Source organism: Carcharhinus amblyrhynchos, chromosome 12 (genome assembly GCF_965287045.1).
Source record: "Carcharhinus amblyrhynchos chromosome 12, sCarAmb.v2.hapA, whole genome shotgun sequence".
In the NCBI taxonomy this organism is placed as follows: Eukaryota; Metazoa; Chordata; class Chondrichthyes; order Carcharhiniformes; family Carcharhinidae; genus Carcharhinus; species Carcharhinus amblyrhynchos.
This window is the reverse complement of record NC_137335.1, coordinates 985,431-1,010,650: the sequence shown is the minus strand read 5'-3', so window position 1 is coordinate 1,010,650 and position 25,220 is coordinate 985,431. Positions and strand designations below refer to the sequence as shown.

Sequence of the window (25,220 nt, the reverse complement as noted above, 5' to 3'; positions counted from 1 at the left end):
ACATTGTCTACCTGATACGTTGCAAGAAAGGATGTCCCGAAGCATGGTACATTGGGGAGACCATGCAGACGCTACGACAACGGATGAATGAACATCGCTCGACAGTCACCAGGCAAGACTGTTCCCTTCCTGTTGGCGAACACTTCAGTGGTCACGGGCATTCAGCCTCTGACCTTCGGGTAAGCATTCTCCAAGGTGGCCTTCATGACATACGACAGCGCAGAGTCGCTGAACAGAGACTGATAGCCAAGTTCTGCACACGTGAGGATGGTCTCAACAGGAATCTTGGGTTCATGTCGCACTATCTGTAACCCCCGTGACTTGCCTGGGTTTGCAAAACCTCACTTACTGTACTGTCTGGAGACAATACACATCTCTTTAACCTGTGATCAGTGCTCCTTCCACACACATTGTCGGCCACTTTAGGACTTGAACAGCAGGTTAGGTGTAAAGATTCACATTCTAATCAGTAATCTGTAAACTGTCTGTGCTTTATATGCTCTGTCTGAGGCCAGAACTCCCCATTCACCTGACGAAGAGGCAGTCCCCTCGATACCTTCTTTAACTGCACCAGTGGACTCATCAGCTGTTACTGCCCAGCTTGGACTGATCTGTGTCCTTTTATATTTTCAAATCAGGGTCAGTTTGCAGAAGTTTTGATTTTCAAAATTCAGCTTGTTTTTGTTTCCTTGGAAACCAGAGGAAAGGGGAAGGGGGGGTGGAGGCTGGGGGGGGGGGGGGGGGGGGGGGGAGGCTGAGGGGGTGGGGGGAGGGTCAGTTTCCTCTCTATATTTACCTAGAAACAAAAAAAATAGAAAAACTACAGCACAAACAGGCCCTTCAGCCCACAAGTTGCGCTGAACATATCTCTACCTACCAGGTTTACCTATAACCCTCTATCTTACTAAGTTCCATGTACTTATCCAAAAGTCTCTTAACAGACCCTATCGAATCCGCCTCCACCACCACCGCCGGCAGCCGATTCCACACACCCACCACCCTGTGAGTGAAAAACTTACCCCTGACATCTCCTCTGTACCTGTTGTTTCCCTTGCTATTCCCTTTTCAATTCAATTTCTTTTAACTTAAGGTCTGCCACAAAAAGTACATTTATATTTAAAGATGTGGCTTCCTTCACAGCATATTGAGGAACATTGGGAAAAGCATGGGTCAATTAAAGAGAGCCGGCATGGATTAGTTCAAGGTAAATTTTGCATGATAAATATGATCGAACCCTTTGATGAGGCTACAAAGAATGTTGATCAAGACATAGCTGGGTTTAAGAAGACATTCAACAAAGTGGCATGTAGGGTGTTCATTAAGACGATGGAATTAAGGGGAAAGTTGCGAATTTAAAAGAACCAGCACCCAGCCAACTCCCGGCCCCCACCCAGCACCCAGCCAACCCCCAGCAGCCCCCAACTCCCAATGCTTTTACTTACATGATCAGAAATTAAAGAGTTAGCTCACTCCCAGATATAGAACAAATGGTTTAACCAGGTTCATTCATTAACTATCTTCAACTGGCCTTCTGGTATATCCCTACTTTAACCTGGGTAGAACTCAGAATTTAAACAGGAAATTTCCATTTGATGAAATATGTTAAATAGAAACAAAATGAGATATTTGGAATGAGTTTAAGATACCTTAGTCACCCAACTCCTAGCAGTCTTGTTCAAAGCTGCACTCCAGTCATTGGCAAAGATACACTGGAGAGATGAGGAAATGTCTTCACCTCAGAAGTGTTAAGCCTGGAATATTGCACTCAGGAAGATGCTGGAAGCTGATCCACAGATCATTTTAAAAAGGCAATTGGACAGGTCATTGAGAGCAGAAGATTACAGCAGTGTGGATCTAAAGTGGGGATACGAGCCTAAACATGACTGCTGTTCCTAAGAGCCAGCATATCGATGAGGGAATGAATGGCCTCCTTCTGTGGTTCCATGATGTTAACGAATGAATTACGAGTTGAAAAGTGTGGGAATGGAAAAGGCCAATAATCTCAGACAAAATCCAAAAATTAGAGCTGGTTTTATTGTTGCAACACTGTAATGTAAATACTTGAAAATTACAATGTTTCTACCCTGAGTTACAATGTGTATCCTGCATTAAACCCCATCAGAAAATACCTGCAAACCTCACAAACATATCCAAGTGAACATAAAACTCACCTGATTCAGATCCCATGAGTTTGAAAAAGTAAAATGCTACACTGTCGTAAATATACTTTATAACAAAGATACTTACTGTGCACACCAGGCAACTATTGCTTTGTAAATATATTAGTCTTTGTAATAATATATAATTAATTTGAATATGATTTACATCTAATTGTCACAAAATCACCACAAGTCCCCCCTCTATTTGTGTGCAAGGTGACAAAGTTGCTGCTCTTGAATTTCCTATTACATTTCAATGTCTCTGCTTTTATAATATTAGCAGAATCATTAATACCCGTGGAAAAATACTGAGACACAATTATACATTGCAATAACTAACCCATTGTATGGGAAAATTGCAATGTTCCACAGTATTCATTGTTCTAACCCTGGCATGTTTCTGCAAAACTACAGTTAGGTTTTGTGAACAGCATGTTAGGAATTGCTGCCACTCCTGAGAATTTATTTTCACATCCACATCTTTAAATATTTGCCCTCCTCCTCCTTCAGTTTAGTTTCAAATGAACTCTGTTGCCTGGCAACCACGATTGTGATACCCACAGAGAAATAGACTGCGTGTTTTCCCAGTGCTGTCCACTTTGTCTCTTATACACACTTGGATCTGAGGGCATTAGCTGAAATGTTATAAGCTGAGAAGGAATTTTGGAAAATTTTATGGTTTATCACAGTGCAAAGAGATCAGAACGCAGACAGATCATCTAGATCTGGTAGAAAGATCCAGATACAAATTCTGATCCACTGCTCTGGATATCTTGTTCACTCTCGACACCCTCATGAATGTTTAATCATCAGAACAATATCTTCATTGAATTTAATGAGATGAGTTTCTGATTAGGAATAATCATCTCAATGTTTGTATCGTGGATCTTCTAGAATGCAAATTCAGGACTATTATTTATCAAGCTGGGATTGCAAAACATAAAGAGTTCCTTGTGTAATTACTGGGGGGAAAAAGCATTATCTGATCGTGCTGTGCAGTCAGTCTAGAAAAACAAACATGTTAATATTCTAGTAGTTGCCTTGTGATACTGTGCACCTTCAGGTGTAATATCATATTCACCTGTCCTTGTGCCTGACTATCTCAACCCTCCAGCCACAACAGGAAAGAAAATAACTTGTTTGCAAAAATCTATATAACAAAATAAAATGTGTACCTGAGAGTGAGTCAAAGTTTGTAATTCAGGCATGGAGGTCTGTTAGTCTTCACACACTGCTGCAATTAAATGATGTGCCTGTAGCTCCCTCCAGGGTAGTTATTATTGTGTAAATCTCTACATTCTCCTGGATGCTGTGGGTGGCTTCATCACTTTGTAGACATACTAATATCTGGGTTCAGTGTACTTATTTGTGTGGGTGGATTAAGTGGCTTTGTCTCAGTTAGACATGGAGATTTCAAAGGCATAATCCATCTATTTCTCCAGTTGATGAACATTTACGTCAAATGCCAGTTCCACTCAAAATAGAAATGACCAGAATGATGTACAGAGAGAGAAAGAGAGCAAGAGAAGAAAGTGAGGAAAGTGAGAAATTGCAGCTGGCACTCTGAGGTCACATCATTCTGTTTTATGTCCAAATAAACAGACATGAAATCTTTCCAAAAGCAAAGGACAGTGGATGAAGGAAATCTTAAATAAAAACAGAAAATGCTAGAAGTTATTTACATTTAATGTCTCCTGTCACCACCCTATCACAGACCTTCCCTTTTGTCCTTCCTTTGTATTTTCTCTCCTCTGTTTTTGCTCTAAATCTACCACATCTCTTAATCTCTTCCAGTTCTGATGTTAATTTTCCAAAATTTGGTGGATTCTGGAAAGGTTCTATCAGACTGTCTAACATCAAATTTAATTCCTCTGTTCGAGAGGGAGAGAGGCAGAAAGTAGGAAACTATTGGCCAGTTAGCTTGACACTTGTCATGGACAAGATGCTAGAACCACTCATTAAAGAGATTATAGCTTAGAAAAACTCCAGGTAACTGGGAAAGTCAGCATGGTTTTAAAGAGAACAGGATATCATGTTTGATTAAATTATTGGACTTCATCAAAGCAATAACATGCTCTATGGATGAAAGACTTCCCAGATTTTCAGAAGGCATTTCATAAAGTGCCACATCAAAGGTTGTTGTGGATAATAAAAACTCAAGGTGTAGGGGGTAGCAGGGTGGCACAGTGGGAGGCATGGCACGGTGACACAGTGGTTAGCACTGCTGTCTCACAACACCAGGGACCTGGGTTCAATTCCCAGCTTGGATAACTGTTTGGAGTCTGCATGTTCTCCCCATGTCTCTGTGGGTTTCCTCCGGGTGCTCTGGTTTCCTCCCACAGTCCAAAAGACATGCTGGTTAGGTGCATTGGCTGTGCTAAATTCTCCCTCAGTGTACCCAAACAGGCACTGGAGTGTGGCTACTAGGGGATTTTCACAGTAACTTCGCTGCAGTGTTAATGTAAGCCTACTTGTGACATTAATAAATTTTTAAAAACATATTAGCCTGGATAGAGGATTGGCTGGCTGGCAGAAAGCAGAATATGCATAAATAGGTCTTTGATTGTCAGGATGTGACAAGAGGGGTCCTACAGAGAGACCCTATAGAGAGACCTTATAGAGAGACCCTGTAGAGAGACCCTATAGAGTACCGGGACCTCCAGACTTTACAGTTTACATCATGATGAGGGCAGTGAAGGAATGGTGGCTAAATTTGCAGATGACAAACAAAAGGAGAGTAAGTTGTGAAGAGAACATTCGGAGATTGCAAACAAATATCAATAGGTTGAATAATCTGGCGATGGAGTACATTGTGAGAAAATGTGAAGATGCTCAGTTTATCAGGAAGAATGAAAAACCAGAGTACTACTTTAACAGAGAGTGACTGAAGAATTCTGAGGGAACCAGCTATCATTATTTTGTATGTACAGATATTCAATAGAACCAAGCAACTATTTGCAATCGAGTGCGTGGTGGGGCAACCACTGTCTGATGGTACGGTCTCCACCACACTCTCAGACAGTGCAGTCCAGATCCTAATCACTCGCTGTGTGAATCTGTCTCCACCACACTTTCAGACAGTGTATTCCCAATCCTAACCACTCACTGTGTGAATCTGTCTCCACCACACTCTCAGACAGTGGATTCCTGATCCTAACCACTCGCTGTGTGAAAAGCTTTTTCCTCTCATTGTCGTTGGTTCTTTTGTCCATCACTTTAAATCTTTGTTCTCTGTTTCTTGACCTTTTTGTTGGTAAAATGTTTATCCCCATCTACATGTGTAGATTCCTCATAATTTTGAATACAAATCAAAAACCTTCTCTCAGGAGAACTGCCCCAACCTCACCAATTTGTCTACATAACTGAAGTTCCATATCCCTGGAACCATTCTTGTGAATCTTTCCTACATCCTCTCTGATACCTTCACATCCTCCCTAAAGAGTGACCCTGAGAACTAGCAGCATCATCACTTCTGTGCTGTTGTATTTTTAAAGTTTATGATTCCCAATGCCTTTTTTATCCACTTTCTCAGTCTATCCTGCTTCCCTCAATGCTCCACATGTATACACCCGGGTCCCCCTGCTCCTGCATCTACTTTAGAATGATATCCTTTATTTTAAATTGCCTCTCATCAATTGTCCCACCAACATGTATCGCTTCTCACATCTCTGCACTGCGCTTGCCACATGTCCACCCATTCCACCAGCCTGTCTCTGTCTTCATGCAGTCTATTACTACCCTCCTCAGCTACCCAGCACGGTGTGGCCCTGGAGTGCATGTGTGTTGCAGACTCCATTTGGACTGTAAGTTTTAAAGTTTAGTATTTATTTATAGTGTCACAAGTAGGCTTACATTAACACTGCAATGAAGTTACTGTGAAAATCCCTTAGTCACCACACTGCAGCTCCTGTTCGGGTACACTGAGGGAGAATTTAGCATGGCCAACGCACCTAACTAGCACATCTTTTGGACCGTGGGAGGAAACTGGAGCACCTGGAGGAAACCCATGCAGACATGGGGAGAATGTGCAAACTCCACACAGTGACCCGAGCTGGGATTCGAACCTGGGTCCCTGGCGCTGTGAGGCAGCAGCGCTAACCACTGTGCTGCCCACAAGTGTAAGTGAACCCTTTCCCCTTCCACAACAGGCTAGGGTCACTCACAAACTTTGTAGATATTCTCTCTTTCTTTACTTTAACTGTGGACATTGCCTCAAAGTCACATTTTTTTTCAAGGCTACAGTGTGTTTCCATCACTCAGCCCCTCTGTCTGTCTCATTGCTGCTCTCTGAATCACTTCAGTCTTGTACTTTCTCAATAACTGAGATAAGAGCTACCTCAGGACTGACAGGGATTGGGCCTGCGCTGCTGATGTTATTCTGCACCACACTCTGACCAGCAATTGTTTAACCAAAGGGTGTTTGATGGATTAAACACTTCAATATTGAGTGTTGGGGTTGTAGATTTAATGGTTTGAACTTTAATATTTGTTTGAAAAGTGGGATTAAAGTGTTCCATGAGACAGACAGAAGGAAAGCAGCCTTTCCTTCCTAACCCTCTGGGAAGTATCTACAGTTCCATCATTGCAATATCCAGCTGTTTGTGAAATTATTGCAGAATCTGTATCTCAGAAATCTGCTGAGAGTAAAGATTCTCATTTCCTGCCACTAATCTGAAAAACTTTGACAATTTGAACGAAAGTAGTTTGTTTCCCAGCTCCATTGTTTAACTTGGAACCATTCCTGATTGACAGAGGAATTACAGCACATCGGGGAGTGCGCTTAAAGAGCAGATATTGAATTCTTGAATTAACTATTCAAAACAATCTGCTGAGATTTTAATGTGAGAATATTTACACACATTTATATCCCAGAAACAGGCCATTCGGCCCAAATACTCTGCTGGTGTTTATGCTGTACACAAGCCTTCTCCCATCCCCTCTCTGTCTCACCCCATCAGCATGTCTTTTCATTCGTTTCTCTCAAGAGTTTATCTGTATTCCCCTTAAATGCATCAAAACTCTTCACCCCGATGCTTTGAGGATACAATGTTGTAGAGATAATATCATTGATTTAGTGATCCATAGGCTCGGGTGAATATTCTGGGGTATAAGATTCAAATTACAGCAACTGACAAAACTTTAATTCAAATAATGATTCTGGAATATAAAGGGAGTCTTAGAAATGGTGACTATGAGAGTTATTGATTAGTGAATAGATGGTGTCCTTTAGGGAAGGAAATCTGCCATCCTTACCTGGCCTGACCTACATGTGACTCCAGACTACAGCTATCTCTCAGATATCCTCTGAAATGACCTGAGTGGCTGATGGAGCCAAGGGTAATTAAGGATGGAAAACAAATGCTGCCCTTGACAGCAATGCCCATATCCCTGGAATAAATGAGACAGCAGCTTCCACATTCTCCCCATTCTGAGTAAAGAGGTTTCTCCTGAATTGTTATTGACTATTTTAGATTTATGGCTGCAGTTCTGGTCTCACCCACAAGCTTTGTAGACATTTTCTCTTTCTTTAGTTTAGCTATGGACATTGCCCCAGAGTCACATTATTTCCAGGCTACAGCGTGTTTCCATCACTCAGCCCCTCTGTCCATCTCATTGCTGCTCTCTGAATTACGTAGTTTTGTACTATCTCACGAACTGGAACTGAACAAAGTTCTCAGCCAATGGCCTGAGTAAAACACAGCATTTTAAACACAATTAAACGGTCGCTGTTTGTGTCTCTGAAGCTCAATAATCTAAATGCTTCTGCTTAAATTCTGAACTGTATCGTTCAGTATCAGCCCAAACCGTTGGAGAATGTCACAGAACCATTCTCATCACTATCTCACACCTTTATCAGAATTATTCTTTGTCTGATATTCAACACAGTTGATGCAGAGTATTCAGTAACTCCTTCATTGACTCAAGTTCACTGTCACTGTTGGTTTTCAATAACAGTAGCTTCCCTCCAAACTCCTATCTGTGAACGGTTTAGCACTGCTGCCTCACAGCGCCAGGGACCCCGGGTTCGATTCCCGGCTCAGGTCACTGTCTGTGTGGAGTTTGCACGTTCTCCCCATGTCTGCATGGGTTTTCTCCAGATGCTTTGGTTTCCTCCCACAGTCCAAACAGATGTGCTGGTTAGGGTGCATTGGCCGTGCTAAATTCTCCCTCGGTGTACCCGAACAGGCGCTGGAGCGTGGTAACTAGGGGATTTTCACAGTAACTTCATTGCAGTGGTAATGTAAACCTACTTGTGACACTCATGAATTAAAAAAACATATTAGCCTGGAGAGGGGATTGGCTGCCTGGCGGAAAGCGGAGAATATGCATAAATAGGTCTGTGATTGGTAGAATGTGACAAGAGGGGTCTATAGGGCTCTGCGCTGGGTGCTCTGGTTTCCTCCCACAGCCTAAAGATGGTTAGGTGGATCAGCCATGCTAAATTGCCCCTTAGTGTCAGGGGAACTAGCTAGGGTAAATACATGGGGTAATGGGGATCGGGCCTGGGTGGGATTGTGGTTAGTGCAGACTTGAAGGGCCAAATGGCCTCCTTCTGCACTGTAGGGATTCTATGATTCTGTGAATGTGATCAGTTTGTCCTTGAATTCAGAATCCAGATCTACTGTGAATATAAAATCAGGAGTCTTGCATTAGTGAGATTGCACCTGGAGTACTGTGTACAGTTTTAGTCTCTTTATTTAAAGGAAAGATGTATTTGCGTTGGAGACACCTCAGAGAGGGTTCACTGGGCTGATTCCGAGGATGAAGGAGGAGAAAGGGTTGTGTCTATATCCACTGGAGTTTAGAAGAACGAGAGGCGATCTTACTGAAACATGCTGAGAGGGTGTTTCCCCTTGTGGAGGAATCTAGAACATTCTCAGAACAAGAGGTGGTAAGAAATGGGCTCTGGGCAGGCCAATGGCTCAATTTCCTGGTAGGCCCAAGAGTTCAGGGTTTACATGGAGCACAACAGGGTGTTGGGCTGTGTATGTGTGGTCCTAGTTTTGTTTATTCAGTAAAAAGGCTAGGCTCAGACACAGGGACGTCAGGAGTGAACTTGCATAGTATTAAAACAAGGAATACGGGACCTAGTTTTGACCCAAAACTAGGGTAGATCCAGAACAGAGGTCCCAGAAAGAAAGGATGCAGAGAAGGAGATCACCAGTGAGAACCATTAGGGAGCTGAACTCATGGCACTGGCTATATTGTGAAGCTGAAAAATCTCCGTGCAACAAAACAGCTAATGTAGGCAGGCTCCAGGTAGCAAGGGCTCGGGAGAAGTGCTGGTGAGCCGGGAAGGCAGCAGAGGTTTCTGCCTCCGTAATTGGAAAGGGATAAGGTTCAGAAGTAGTCCTGGGAGTTATTTATAGCTTGGAGCTCAAAGAAATCCACAGCAGTGCAGCTCAGTGAAGCTAGCAGTCTGCTAAAGAGCTAAAATTGTATTGGTGTTCAGATATCAGAGTGTAGCTTTGTGAATCCTGTGGAATAAAATCCTCAGGGAAAGAGGTTGATCCATCTGGGGAGCATTGAGCCAGTCCAGGTCAGAGGAGCTTTTTAGGGAATTCAGAAGCTGGATCTGCAAATGTGGAGAGTAGTGATCCTTTGTGAGAAAGGCAGGTTTCAGGATATCCCTGCTGCCATCAGACATCGTTAAATTGATCTTTCTGTACACCCTAGCTATGACTATAATGCTACATTCTGCATTCTCTCATTTCCTTCTCTGTGAACGGGATGCTTTGGCTATATAGCACACAAGAAACAATACCTTTCAACTGTAATAATAAATCAAATATCATGTAACTCATCGTGGGAGCTGATGCTGAAGAATCCATGGGATCTGCCTTGGTCACATCCGCCATTTATTGTGCCGTTTGATCTATTTGCCTGTAATTCATATTTCTCTCATTCACTCTGGATAGTTGACAAAGTCAGACAATAAATTGCATGTTTAAAACTGTGGCATCATGGGGCTTTATTTGTTTAGTGCCTGGAATTTTAATTTTTATCTATTTTAAACAAAGAAATACTGTTCTGTTTAAATTGGATTGTAACAGGAGTCTTCCATTCATAAGAGAGCAGGAGGAATTTCCCCTGCCAGAGGGGATTTGATTTTCTCCTAGAGGGTAGTGGAGGCTGGCTGATTGCAACCATCCAAACCTATTCTCCAGATCTTTGATCCAGAAGGGGTTTAGGATTTTGGGACAGACAGGGAAGTGAAGTTGAGACAACCTGATCAGCCATGATCTTATCAAATGGCAGAGCAGGTTTAACTGGTCAAATTTCCTGCTCCTGATCCTAATTCTCACCTTCTGGCTGTGGCTCACTGGAAAAAGCCAAATCCTGAGTGTTGGCCCCAGTGGGTTGTGTATGAAGCAGGTGAGCAAGTCAGGCTGTGTCCTCAGCTTGTGGGATGATAAAGGGAAACTGCGGCCTCATGGAGGACCAGGTGGTTGAATCTAATCTGCTGGCGTTTTATATTAAAAGGAGGAAGTTTATAGGAAAGCAGCCTTTTATTGCTTGCAACATAAACCACAGAACAGTTTTTTAAACAATGAACAATGTCTCAGGTAAAATCTAAAATAAACTCCCACAAAGATTAGAAAGATAATGTTTGAAGGCTGTTTGCAAAACTGAACCTTTCCATTTATAACAAGATACAATTGTTTAATTTGTTTTAAAAACCCCAGATTAAAGCTGGAAATTAAAACAGGGATAAGGAAAAAAGCCAGCGTTTCAGATGGTGTCGCTGCACTAAGGGGAGTGCACAAGTTACACTAACATTTCCATGGTCAAAAACTAGATTGATTCAAAGAAAAGGCCTGCAATTTCATTATGGCCCAGATCACCTCTAAATAAACCCTTCGTTGATCCAAAGTTTATTTTATTTGTTAATCCAAGTAAGGTTTACTTGAACATAAATGATGAAGTTACTAAGAAATTCCCCTAGTTGTCACAATCCAGCACCTGTTTGGATTAATGTCCCTAACCTGCACGTCTTTCAGACTGTGGGAGGAAACCCACACAGTCACGGGGAGAATGTGCAAACTCCACAGTGACCTGAGCCAGGAAACAAACCCAGAACCCTAGTGGTGAAGCAGCAGTGCTAACCACTGTGCCGCCTGAGTGGACATACAACCCAAGATGCACAATCAGGACCCTGTGACAGTCCTTCACAGGACTTACCAAAAGAAGATCCCACATCCCCTGCACCCTGGGGGAAGTGTCACTGACTCTGGGATAGAGTTTGGCAGCTCTACGGGATTTACCTGAATAGTTACCAGAAACGTTAGTCAGATTAGATTCTAGCCCAACATCTGAGCAACTCCCCTCAAAAAAAAAGCACACCCCTTCCAATCTGACCCACCTGCCACCTCAACCCCAGATTCATTCACTAACATTCACACTACACATTTAAACAGTGGCAGTCTGTCTCTCTCCTCCCCACATCACTGCCGGGGGATATCCCAGTGGAAGCCGCACTTGGATAACCCAGCAAGAGATGCTGAGCATTGTCAGGGAGGGGCAAAGTTGAAGCAGAGCAGCAATTTGACTGCATGTGAAAAACTTTCCCCTGAGATTAGAGCAGCCATTTTTCAAATATGGAGAATGCTGCTCTCTGCTGGCAGGAACATGTTATTTCAGTAGCAGAATCTTTAAACCAGGTTTTAACCAACTGAAGTATAAATGAAACAGCAACTCCTAGAGTCCACATGCATAACTAAACATCAAAATCAGGGAGGTATGTTGCTTTTCCAGAGCTTTTTGTTCCAATAGTATCTTGTCAATTGTTCCAGCATTGAAACTCATGCAGGGGCATAAAGATACAGAACTTTCCCCACTGATGAATTTGGTCTATTTCAGAGCAAAAACTGTTAATGATAATTTTAATAATTACCAAACAACTTCTCAGGCCCTGAAAATTTACTTTTACAAATGTGAATCTCCCTTAAATATTTTTGTTTGTTAGATTTTAATTTTAGGAAATTGCCAAGGGTGTAATCCTGCTGGCTGTCCACATCCTGCTGCTGCAAGTTGGGATGGAGAATTTGGCACATAGCCAAATCTCCGTTCACTGCAGCAGGACTGCAAAATCCTGCACAAATGGCTAGAAAATCCCTCCCTATGGTTTTCTTTTCAGAACAATGAACAAAAAAGTACAATTCATGCTTCTTTATCTGTGATTCTCTCTCTCCATTCACATTGTCTGTACCTTTAAAGACTTGATTACCTGTAAAGACTTGCATTCCAATCATTCTTGTGATTGTGTCTGCGCCTATATATGCTGTGTTAGTGAACCTACTTCTCCACCCTCCTGATGAAGGAGCAGCACCCCAAAAGTTCATGATTCCAAATAAACCCATTGAACTTTAACCTGAGACTTCTTACTGTGCCCACCCCAGCCAATGCTGGCATCTCCACATCACCCTGGGAAAAAGCTTCTGACTATCCAACCTGTCTATGCCCCTCAATTTTGTAGACCTCTGTTAGGTCTCCCTTCATTGATTCAATATTCTAACTTCATTTCCTGGTAGTTGCAGCAAAGATTCATCAAAAATCCTTTTTCTCCTGTTAACAAATGCCTTTTGCCACTATTAGCACCCTTCAGTCCTTAATGCTGCCATTAAACATCCCCTTTGTCTCATGTCCATGACACCTTTGTCAATCTTTTTTCAGATTTATCTCTGTCCCTCCTCTCCAATTACATTTCTCTGTCACTTCAGTTCCATAGAAGGGTCATATTGGACTCAAAATGTAAACTCTTTCTCTCTCTCTGTACAGATGCTACAAGAGCAGCTGGTTTATCTAGCATTGTGTGTTTTTATTTTAGGTTTCTAGCATCTGCATTAGTTTACTGAACATGTTGGTGAGGGTAAGGATGCTGCTGTACAACCTTTCCTGCCACCAGATCTGGAGAATCTTGTGGCTGCTTTTACTTCTTCAGTGCTTTGAGGCAAAGCCTGTCCACCATCTACAAGGCACAAGTCAGGAGTGTGATGGAATATTCCTCACTTGCCTGGATGGGTGCAGCTCCACACCATCCAGGACAAAGCAGCCCCGCTTCATTTGTGGTTCTTCCACCCCTTAAACATCCCCCCCCCCCCCGGTTACTGACACACACATACACAGTGGCAGAGTGTGTACCATTTACAAGATGCACTACAGCAACTCACCAATGCTCCTTTGAGAGCACCTTATAAACCCCATGGCCTCAGGCAGCAGGTTCATGGAAACGCCCCCACCTGCAAATTCCCCTCCAGCATCCTGATTTGAAAATATATCATTGCTCTTTCACTGGGTCAAAATTCCTAACAGCACTGTGGGTGTACCTACATTACATATACCCCAGTCATTTGAGAAGGCAGCTCACCCCTCCCACACCTAAGGGACAATTAGGGATGGGCACTAAGTGCTGGCTGAGAATATTTCATTTTTACAATAAAATATTTACAGAAAATATCTTCAGTAATTCAAATGGAGCTAGAATTTCTTATAGTATTAGTGACAAAACACCAAATCCATCACTGTCTGGGAGAATGTAACCCCCATCTGCTCTTCAATAAAGGGGCTGACAATCAAAACCATTCTGGTTACAGAGGAAAATATACCCCTATCTGGCAGCTGCTTCATTAGTTTCACATATTAGTGTCACAAGTAGGCTTACATTAACACAGCAATGAAGTTATTGTGACAATCCCCTAGTCGCCACACTCTGATACCAGTCTGGGTACACAATTTAGCACGGCCAATGCACCTAACCAGCACAACTTTCAGACTGTGGGAGAAAACCCACACAGATACAGGGAGATCATGCAAAAACTTTACCCAGACAGTCACCCAAGCGTAGCACTGAGAGGCTGCAGTGCTAACCACCGTGCATGTCACCTGGAAGATTCTTTAATTTGAGGCCCAGAGGAGGAACATGATTCCAGCAGCTTTGAGGAGACGCACTGTCAGGAAGGGAAAGATTACCAAAAAAGGGAGAATGACTTGTGATTGGATGAATCCTTCCTCCAGCCACAATGTCACAGCAAATGTTCTGTATAAACCATAACTGGACTCACACTCACTCCAGCACAGACTTAAGGAAAAAAGTTACTTCAAAAGTCCAACAAATAATGCACTTTAAAGGAACCAGGATTTTTATTTGTTTGGATACAGTGTTCAAACATTGCATCTAAACTATTTATTTAAATTTTCAATTCATGCAATTCTGCAGAATTTGGAAGAGAGTAACAAAACAAATTCATCAACTAAAAATAGATCTGAACACACAGCATTGTGGATTAATGAATCTTTCCCAATTAGACTCTAGCCTTTTATAAATGAAACATTTCCACAGCTGGCTGGATTTTCACTGCACAAGACTTGCTCATCGCCCAGGAACCAATCTCTTGTCCGTTTGGTTCTTCAGGTATTGGTTGAAACTTTGTGAATGATACATAGCTGGAACTCTTGTGAGGTACAAGGAATAGCAATTCCTCACTGCCAGTTTCTTCTTCCACTTCTGATAGAGTTCTTACAGAAAAACCACCTGCATTGGTGCCATAAGCTTGGAAGTATTTTTTGTGTGATCTTTTAAAGATCACAAAGCAGACAGTCAATATCACTGCTATGAGCAGGAATGCACATACAGCAGAACTGATCAGAATTTCCTGCAAACCAAATGAAGACCAAAAGCCAGAATCTGAAAGAAGAAATATCTCTAAATCCACTGGTTTCTCTGCATTCTTTAATGTTACTACAATGTAAGATACTAGAAAGTTAAAAAGAAACAATTCCTGTCTTATCTTAAAGAGGATAGATATCACACCAAACATTAGTAACTTTTTACTGATGAATATTTAAGGGTGATTGAATGTGTTGTATCCAAAGGATAAAGTCCAGCTGTCAGAATTTCAATATTCTTTACACTTAAATCAAGAACTAATTGTTGCATTTTCTACAACTCCTCAGGCTCTATTTCCATAAATGTCCTCATTGTAAATACCCTCTTGAATCTCTCCGCACTTTAATTCAGTAATTGGAGAAAGGGATAAAAATCAGCAGTTAAGGTTCATCAATCCAGTTGGGATGAGTTGCCAGGAAGGGCTCAGGTACTGCAGACAAGATCAGATAGTCCTGAGCTTCAGAATCAAAAGGTAGAGATGGAGTTTCATTTAGATAAACATGCAGGACTTACTCAGTTAAATGATAGGACGCTGGGGAGAGTTATGGAACAAAGGCATTGGGAAGGCCACACTTGGAATACTGTGTACAGTTCTGGTCACCCTATTATAGAAAGGATATTAAGCTGGAAAGAGTGCAGAAAAGATTTACTAAGATGTTACCGGGACTTGATGGATTGAGTTATAAGGAGAGGCTGAATAGACTGGGACTTTTTTCTCTGGAGCATAGGAGGCTGAGGGATGATCTTAGAGGCCTAGAAAATAATGAGGGACATAGGTCAGCTCAATAGTCAATATCCTTTTCCAAAGGTAGGGGAGTCTAAAACTAGAGGGTAGAGGTTTAAGGTGAGAGGGGAGAGATACAAAAAGGTGTCCAGGGGGGCAATTTTTTCACACAGAGGATGGTGAGTGTCTGGAACAAGCTGCCAGAGGCAGTAGTACATCCAGGGGTACAATTTTATCTTTTAAAGAGCACTTAGACAGTTAGACAAGTAAGATGGGTATGGAGGAATATGGGCCAAATGCAGACAATTGGGACTAGCTTAATGGTTAGAATAAAAAGGGCAGCATGGACAAGTTGGGCCGAAGGGCCTGTTTCCATGCTGTGGATCTCTATGACTCTGACTATGACACACATTCAAACCACATTAAGTACAGACACATTCAGGATTCTAATTAAGGTGACAAATTTGAACCTCTCACTTGGTGGTTTAGTGATTGCTCACTGGAACCTCAGGAGTGCTTAAGTGTGTTTTTTAAAACCCATTGATCTGAGTGAACAGGGAGTATTCACAACTTTGCAAATACAAACTGGACTATGTTCACATTTTAGCCAATTCCTGCTCCGGGGAACTCTGAGCTGGGAAAAGGGTCGGTATGAGCCTCAAATCAATATTAAAAACTACATGCAAAAGTGAAAAGATTTTCTTTACAAGAAGTGCTGATAGTGGATTGTGATAGGAAAATCTGTGTGCTAACTGTACATGTACAAAACATCCAGAACAGACTGGCATTTATAGTGTTGTTATTTAAGCACAATGCCAAGGACAGAATCAATAGTATATACTTACCCGGTTCCACTGGATCAATACAAACGTGACTGTTTTTCTTTGCAGGATCCTTAAATCCATTCTCACACTGGCAGAAATAGGAGCCAATTGTATTCAGACATTTTGCTGCTTTGGCACATGCTCTAATTTCAGATTTACATTCATCAACATCTGTAAGAGTCAAAATACTCAGCATTTGCAACCAAGAGGGAGAGAAGCAGGAATGTGTCACCATGTTTTACTTTAAACTGTTATAAAAATCTAATTTTAACATTTAGTTCCAAAAGCAAACTCTTTATTCAGTCCCACCAATGGAGCAACACTGATGGAACTGGACATTAAACTCTCATCTTGTTAATTACAAGAAATCAAAGCGGAGAGACTGAATGCACCAACAGCTGCTGAAGGGAAAATCCAACACACTCAGGCTACACCCTGCCAAAATATCCAGATATTCAGCACCACAGAGAATGTTTGAAGGGATCAAAAATGCAACTGGTCCATCAGCAAAGAAAACAACCCCATTGGAAACAAGATGTGGAGATCATCACCGACTGTGATAGAGAGTGGGAGAGATGGTGGAACACTAACTCGAGTTGTATCCTAAGGAGATACACAGTCACCGAGAAAGCTGGAAACATCAGAGAGAGAGCCTGCCCATCATTGCAGATGCTGATACAACACTGTCTGAACTCAGTAAGCACAGGAAACCACTCCAACATCTGCATCAACTTCTGTCTCTCTGCAGTGTCGCTTAGACAGAGGATGTGGTTTATTCTGTCAGTAAAGCTCAGATATTCACCCTGGTCTCTGTAAAAGGGCTGGGAACAGGTCATCATCTTCCTGTCAGGGACAACTGTCCTTACTCAACATTTCCTAATGATCAATTGTACAAAGTGCTATATCCATATTGGTGATACTAATCCAGCTGGAAGTGAGCTGTGTATCCACATCACTAAATCCCAATCTTTAGTACAAGATTGATCTGATCATCTGTAGAATTTGCTGGTTTCAATGTGATGGAGTGTGTTAATTTAACAATAACTTTAAAAATCTGCATCAGTGTTTTCTTTTTATTTTTGTTCTAATTTAATCAAGTCCAATTCAGAGTCTCATCAAGTTGGGACATTCCTGATCCAAGCTGATAAGACAGGGCTCGATCTACAAGATCCAAGCTGATTGGAGTAGGCATTGCTCCTCCTCCAAGGCTTGATCTCATTTGCATCTTAGTCAAAAGGCCGAGATGAAACTGAAATGTAACCTCATGACTTCAACCAAGCACAGCATGTCGAGACTACACTTGATCTTGGCCAATAACAAAAATCAAAGTAAAGGCAAATGTAACAATTTAAAAACAGAAAACCAATTCTTCAGTTACCAAAACTAAACAAATCAATAGGTGGAAAATCGGAACTTCAGAGACCCTCTGGAAAGACGTGTTAAATTAACATTAAGGTTCTGATTCGAGCTCTTCGTTGGACGTGGCAGAGTATAACTTGGGATCAGAAATAGATTTCTCGATATGTGAACCTACCATATATCAGTAGCATTACTTCCTGATAAAATTCCAAGAGGAATCCTTTTAGCCATTCATAAACATTCAACACAAACATGAAACGCTTCAATTACCTCGGACTGAAATTGAAACCAAATAGATTTTTCCAGCTCTTTGGTTAGTCACCGACTTGTTTAACAACTTATTCATCTGAATCTGTAGAGAATGGTAAACGTTCTCTCCGTTCAGACCAAAGTACAGCTGATAATCAAAGGTAAGACTTGAAGAATTGATCCTGCAACAAGAAACAATTATTATTAAACTGGAGAGTCTCCACAGAGCTGCTGAAATGATAAACCTGGTCACATTAGGTTAATACTTCTTTGAGACCCAATGTGGCTGTGCCTTCATAGACTGATGGAGGCCATTCAGCCCATTGCACCTGTCTCTTGATATGCAAAATCAGGTTTGTTCTGTTTTATGGAAATTAATTTCTAAATTAAGAAAGTGTGGAATTTTAGCTCAAATAATTCACATCCTTGGAAATATTGTGCTTGCTTTGTTCATTAATGATCTTCTAGATCCCAGTGCTACTGGAATGACCATGACAGGATACAGCCCAATTGAACCAACTTAGGGTCATACTGAATAGATAATATGTGGGGTAACTGTCTTTAAATGAACCAATTCCTTTATTTGAACAGCAGTTTTTAACGGCTTCTCAATTAACATTAAGCAGGAGTGAGTAACCCAGACAAAATGCTCACTTTACTGTCACTGTTTGCTGTGCAGACACATGGATTTGGGCCAGTGTCTGTGGGAGTTTGCGCATTCTCCCCATGCTTGCATGGGTTTTCTCCGGGTGCTCCAGTTTCCTCCCACACCCCAAGGATGTGCTATTAGGCTGATTGGAGGTAATAAATTGTCCCTAAAATTAGTTTTCCCTCAATATGGAATGCCATAAGCATAGACACGAGTGGAGGTGGGGGGGGGGGGGGGGGGGGGACTCGTAATGTTAAAATGGCGGCATGGGCTCGTTGGGCCGAAGGGCCTGTTTCCTGGGCTGTTTTGTTCTTTTGTTCAAAATCAGGCCAAACCACCCTCATTCAGAGGCTGCCTCGACAAGATCCTTGTAAACCCCGGCAGGCTCTGCAGCTTGCTCATTGGTGACACCTTTTACAACAGGAGATACCCTCGAACCCCTGGTTTAGAGATTGGCCAATGCACACGTTTATATTCAATGGAATTCTGTCATTTTAAAATATTTTCACCAAAATTGAATTTGATGAACTTTAATCACTGTGCAGAATTGTGACTAATTGTTTTAATTGTGGGTGAGTAAATATATATATTAACATTTAGCTACATAATTAATTAGCATCATTTACATTTGTGAAAGTTAAGAATGTGCAGCAACAGGTGAAAGGAGGTCAGAGACCCTGTGATCAGCAGCAATAAGGGACAGGGTAAAGCAGGAACCCTGTCAGGCTGGGTGGGGACTGTACATTAGCAACAACCACTAGCTGGATTTAGGTAGCACTTCCTTTTATGAAGCATCCCAAAGTGCTTTAGCAAAGTACTGTATAAGATATGATACCAAACTAACAGGACCACAAGGAGCCTCTAAAAAGGCAAACAAGGTGGAAATGGAGAGGGGCTCAGGGCAGGAATCCCAGGCAGCTGAAAGCATGAGATGGAGTGATTAAAACTGGGAATGTGCAAGAGTAAAAAGTCTGACAACACCAGTCCCTTCGTCGAAGGGACTAACCCCGAAAGCTTGAGAGTCTATTATCAAATAAATCGGTTGGACTAAAACCTGGTGTTGTCAGACTTTTTACTGTGTTTACCCCAGTCCGACGCCGGCAAACCCACAATGTGCAAGAGGCCAGAACTACAGCCAGCATCTTGGAGGAGATTACAGAGATGGGGATGACATGGAGAACCTGTGGCTTGGCAGATTTGGGAAGAGTTATAGAACCAGCAAGTTGTGCATTGATGGAAACTGGAGTTTCAGCATTAAAACTTTATTAATTAAAAGTAGGCTTACATTAACACCACAATGAAGTTACTATGAAATTGCCACAGTCCGGCGCCTTTTGGATCAAAGCACCTAACCAGCACATCTTTCAGACTGTGGGAGGAAACTGGAGCACCCGGAGGAAACCCACACAGAGACAGACAGAATGCACAAACTCCACACAGACAGTGACCCACACCAGGAATCAAACCCAGGTCCCTGGTGCTGTGAGGCAGCAATGCTAACCACTGTGCTATCCTAGAAGAAGTCCAACACTGGTTTGTAACTGAAAAGCATTTAACTTATCGCGTACAACCTGGGAAACTTTCCTGGTTTGCTTTAAGAACAAACATTGCAGCCGTATCAGTACATGCACCATATCTGATATATTGCTTTTTCTGAATGAGTACATGGATGCTTTTATAAAACATTTTCATTTAACTAAACAAATCAAGCATGAACAAGCATATCAATGCAAAATGCTTGGGGCTAGAGGCAGAGCTTTCAACCAACATTCTTGGAAAAATGGACAGTCACGAGTTTCCCAGATGCCCTTAATTCACATTCTAATCGCCCAAGAGCAAATGATTTTTATTAATGAGGCTGATCTACAAAATGGTTGGCTGACACATTGTTGGTATTCTACTCAACACAAAAGGATATTTTACTTCTCCAGAATGTGGATTGTGTAAAGGGAATGATTAAAATGTGTTTTTCCACTCTGCTTGATCTATTTTTAAAAGTGTGTTTCAAATTTTTTGAAGTTTAAAATCAGTGCCAATTCACTATTTTCATTCAAAAACTGAAATATTGTTCATACAAAGACACATTCAGTTCGCTTGTTGAAAGATATGTTCACATTTTAGCTGTAAACAAGGTGCCACAGGCACACTCACCCTTGTCCTATTTGAAGTTCACTTCTGCAGATTTCCTTCCTTGTTACTCAGTCTCCCTCATCCCTCTCCAAAAAAAATCATTTCTGGTGACAATGTAAAAATCATTTTTTTTTTACCTTTTAGCACCTCCAAGGAGAATTTTCTTAAGTGGAGGAGAAAATGATGCCAGATTGTCCATTATCTGTTTAATGAAAGCAAAACAGAATCAGAATCCTACAGTGCAGAAAGAGGCCATTCAGTCCATTGAGTCTGCACCGACCACATTCCCACCCAGGCCCTATCCCCACAACCCCGTACATTTAGCCTAAGGGACAATTTAGTATGGCCAATCCACCTAACCTGCATATCTTTGGACTGCGGAAGGAAACCGGAGCAAACCCATGCAGATACAGGGAGAATGTGCAAACTCCACAAAGACATACAATTCACTTAAAAATATTAAAACATTTTTAATTTCTATTATCTGCAGTTGGGAGAGAAAGACAGAGCAAGAAGAAAAAGGTGAGACAGAGACAGAGACCAGCAAGGAAATATGTGCTTTAATTCTTACCAGAGCCTTCACTGATTGTAAAACTCTCTTTTCCAGATGTAGAAAGTTCTTGTAGACAACATTTACCAATTCCACTGCACCAGTTACCTCCAATAAATGACCTGCATTTTTGTGAAGAATATGTTTAAAATGTACACAGGAAGGAAGAAAACATTCAGATGCTTTTTAATCGGTTTGATTCATTTTCAAAGTCTTCCTGTTTGGTAGAAATCACAGAAACTCTACAGTACAGAAAGAGGCCCTTTGGCCCATTGAGTCTGCACTGATCACAATCCCACCCAGGCCCTACCCCCATATCCCTACATATTTTACCCACTAATCCCTCTAACCTACACATCTCAGGACATCAAGGCGCAATTTTAGCATGGCCAATCAACCTAGTCCGCACATCTTTTGATAATTACCTCCTTACTTCTGTTCATTCCAAATTCACTGGACCCTGCAGTAAACCTAGGAGATCAGGACTTTCTAAATAATGAACTTTATTTGTAGGTCTCTCACAATCCCTTGTTCAGGATTTCTGTAGTAGTTTGAATATTCTAGGCTCCACACAATTACCACAGAGCAGTGTAGTTACATCTGGACCAAACTAATGTTTGCAATCTTCATTCTAAACTATGTCAAGGTTCTATTAAAGACAAATATCAAACCGTACTCAATTAGAATTAGCCAATAAATACATAGTTTCTAAAAACTAGCATTATATATCCTGCCAAATCAGAAACACTCACCAATCTCACTTTGCAGTTTTGGTCCCACTGTTGTCCAAATAAGATTCTGTGAACCTGTGGATGGTTCTATTGGATATTCAACATTACGGAAAGATCCATCATTTGTAATTATTGTAGCATCAATATTGTGCTGGGTTGCATCAAGAGATGGGGATGGGCTAAAACTCATCAGCATCCATTCACTCTGTACCTGCTGCTCCTCTCCATAAATCAGGGACTTGTGTAGTTCTGTTTCACGGCTTTGATAATTGGAAGTCTGAATAAAGTCCTCAGCAGTGTAAGAATTCTGGCTTTTAGTTTTCATCCACTTGTAACTGTTCAATGATGGTGTTAGTAACAATGTGAGTATTCCATCAGAACTGTCAGAATGGATCAATGCAGATTCTATCATTTCATCATTGGTAGATAGCATTGGTCCTCCAGACTCATTGAGAATTTGGGATTCAGTTTTGCTCTGCGTGTGTCCATGTGGCAATGAGGTTTTTAATGGTTGGGTCTTTGTATGCTCCCAATCTTCACATTCAAAATCTCCAGCTGTGTCACAAATGGTTATCAGACTGGAAAGGCCATTCTCAGATAAGATGCTGCTGCTTTGTGTTCCTCCCCTCTCCCAAGTAGAGTCAAACAAGCCAGTCATAATCCCACCAGACCTGTCTGAAGGTGCAGAACTCCTCCCATACGCCATTTGCCCAGATTCAATAGGAGCTACGGGCTTGAAGATTATCTGTGAATAAGATTCAATAATATGACTAAAGGCGAACGTCTGTGTTACTCTGCGATTGGAATAGTTTTCAATTTGTTGTTTTGGGAGGAGGTCCGTTTGAGAGGAGTACAGAATAGGAGTTTCTTGTTGCTGAAAGGAAACTACAGAAAACCAGAATCCACAAGTTGAAGAGGGAATGTGCCATTGGCATGGAGTATCACTAACAACGTCCAACTCATCAAACTTACAAGTAATCAGATTTATTTTAAACCTGGAGGGTTCTGGAATACCCTGATGATCTTCAGTTTGAGGCTTTAGTCTTTCAGGAGTAATCAAGCTCATTTGTGGATCTGTGTTTGATTTCAGAGATAAATATTCAGGAAAATCAGACAGAAGAACTGATGGCCTTAATGGTTTTGTGAACTGCACTGCAGTAAATCCAGCTGGTTCACTGGAGTTGGTAAACAGTTGTGGGAATAGAATGTTCCACAGATGGATATCTGCAAAGCTCGATAGATGGGCTTTAGCTAGTATTTGTACAGTGTGCTTAGAAGCTAAAAGGTCTTCACTCCCTACAGCAGATTGCTCTGTGCTGCGATTTTCTGCTATCAGTTGGGTAAATACCCGAGCGTCAGTATCTCTCTGTTCTCTCCTGTAACCCTGTGGAATCGATTCTGTTGCTTCACTGTGTAATCGATTCTTGGACGGAAGTCGGTGCTGTTTTCCACTAACTGCAGCCTCGGTATTGACACTGACAGCTGGGAATATTTTGCAGGCAGGTGAAATTGGCACTGATGGAGTTTTACTGTCCTCATACATCTGATATTTCACATAGAAATGCACAGTAGAGTCATTTGAATTTCCCTGAGAAAAGAACTTGATGTGCTGTGCAGAAGCATCAGGAGGAGTTTTGTTGAGACAAGCTTGTAAGACATGGCTGATCATGTGTGCAGACTCCTGGATAATAATTGCATTCGGATTCTGGTTACAGTCCTCCTGTGATACAAATCCGTGTACTTGTAGCTCAATCCATCCCAATGGGACTGCTGAAATGGTCCAGTTACACTCGAGATAAGTATTGGGGTAAACAGGAGAAATAAATTCACCAGAACCTCCTTTAATGGTCACATGGTAACTGCAGATTGGAATCATGATCCCAGAGAAAAGACCCACTTCTGAAGTGAGAAATTTAAACTTTTTGTTTATTTTAGAAAGGGTGCATTCAAATTCAGCAACACCACCACTAAGGAATTAAATCTCTTCCAACTTTTTACATCAAAAAGAGAACAGTTTTGTAAGATTATAAATTTGGTGGGGTGGGGGGGGCAAAATATGTAGAATAAAGATCTCTGCACTCAACAATATCTTTAAGCTTGTAGCTTTCCCAATTCATGCACAGGGCCTATTGATTTGAGTGATATTAACGTAATGAGCAGCACAGCAGCACTGCTGTTTCACAGTGCCAGGGACCCAGATTCGATTCCTGGCTTGGGGTCACTCTGTGGAGTCTGCACATTCTCCCCGTGTCTGTGGGTTTCCTCCGGGTGCTCCGGTTTCCTCCCACAGTCCGAAAGACGTGCTGGTTAGGTGCATTGACCCAAACAGGCACCAGATTGTGGCAACTAGGTGAATTTCACAGTAATTTCATTGCAGTGTTAATGTAAGCCTTGCATGTGACTAATAAAATAAATAATAAACTTTTATCAGGTTTAGAACAACCTTCAATGAATTGTGAAAATATGGCCGAGAATCTCAATGAATAACCTGTTAAAACTGAAGAATTCTCAGAGTCAGAGGTTTATAGAATGGAAACGGACCCTTCAGCCCAACTTATCCATGCCACCTTTCTTTTTAAAACCCCCTAAGCTAATCCCAATTGGCCTCATTTGGCCCATATCCCTCTACACCCATTGTACCCATGTAACTATCTAAATGCTTTTTAAAAGATAATTGTGTCTGTCTCTACTACTGCCTCTGACAGCTTGTTCAGACACTCACCACCCTCTGAAAAAACTGTCCTTCTGCATGCTTTTATATCTCTCCCCTTCAATCTATGCCCTTTAGTTTTAGACTCCCCTACATGTGGGAAAAGATATTGACTATCTAGCTGACCTATGCCCCTCATTATTTTATAGGCCTCTATAAGGTCACCCCAAGCCTCCTACACGCCAGAGAAAATAGTCCCAGTCTATTCAGCCTCTCCTTATAACTCAATCCATCAAGTCCCAGTAAATCTTTTCTGCACTCTCTAGTTTCTATACTAGGGTGACCAGAATTGCACACAGTATTCAAAGTGTGGCCTTACCAATGTCTTGTACAACTTCAACAAGACATTCCAACTCCTGTATCCAATGTTCTGACCATTGAAACCAAGCATGCCAAATGCCTTCTTCACCACTCTGTCCACCTGTGACTCCACTTTCAAGGAGCTATGAACCTGTACCCCTTGATCTT

At 41.7% G+C, this 25,220-nt stretch overlaps 1 protein-coding gene and 1 long non-coding RNA gene across 2 annotated transcripts in view; both read right to left on the bottom strand.

Moving 5' to 3' along the window:
• The window catches only part of LOC145350511 (uncharacterized), a 30,109-nt gene extending 16,001 nt beyond the window's left edge, over positions 1–14,108 (bottom strand). Inside the window, exon 1 of the long non-coding RNA XR_013888215.1 lies at positions 14,043–14,108. This is a non-coding gene — a long non-coding RNA (uncharacterized LOC145350511). The remainder of the gene's footprint in view (positions 1–14,042) is intronic.
• A 322-nt stretch (positions 14,109–14,430) lies between these two features.
• Positions 14,431–22,662, bottom strand: LOC145350510 (uncharacterized). Its single transcript, XM_080199705.1, has 6 exons — positions 22,064–22,662; positions 21,333–21,433; positions 20,899–20,963; positions 18,004–18,164; positions 16,396–16,545; positions 14,431–14,844 (listed from the first exon to the last, which is right to left on the bottom strand). The coding sequence occupies exons 1-6, from the start codon at positions 22,473–22,475 to the stop codon at positions 14,477–14,479; spliced, it is 1,257 nt and encodes a 418-aa protein (XP_080055831.1). The 5' UTR covers positions 22,476–22,662; the 3' UTR covers positions 14,431–14,476.
• Between the last annotated feature and the right edge of the window lie 2,558 nt (positions 22,663–25,220).

Bases quoted from the DNA above. Each gene is read 5' to 3' on its own strand.
- LOC145350510 (XM_080199705.1), bottom strand. From the start codon at position 22,475: ATGCTATCTACCAATGATGAAATGATAGAATCTGCATTGATCCATTCT. The intron at 21,434-22,063 runs GTGAGTGTTTCT...ACAAAAATGCAG, and splicing joins AAAACTGCAAAGTGAGATTG to GTCATTTATTGGAGGTAACT. The intron at 14,845-16,395 runs GTAAGTATATAC...TTCTTCTTTCAG, and splicing joins TATTGATCCAGTGGAACCGG to ATTCTGGCTTTTGGTCTTCA.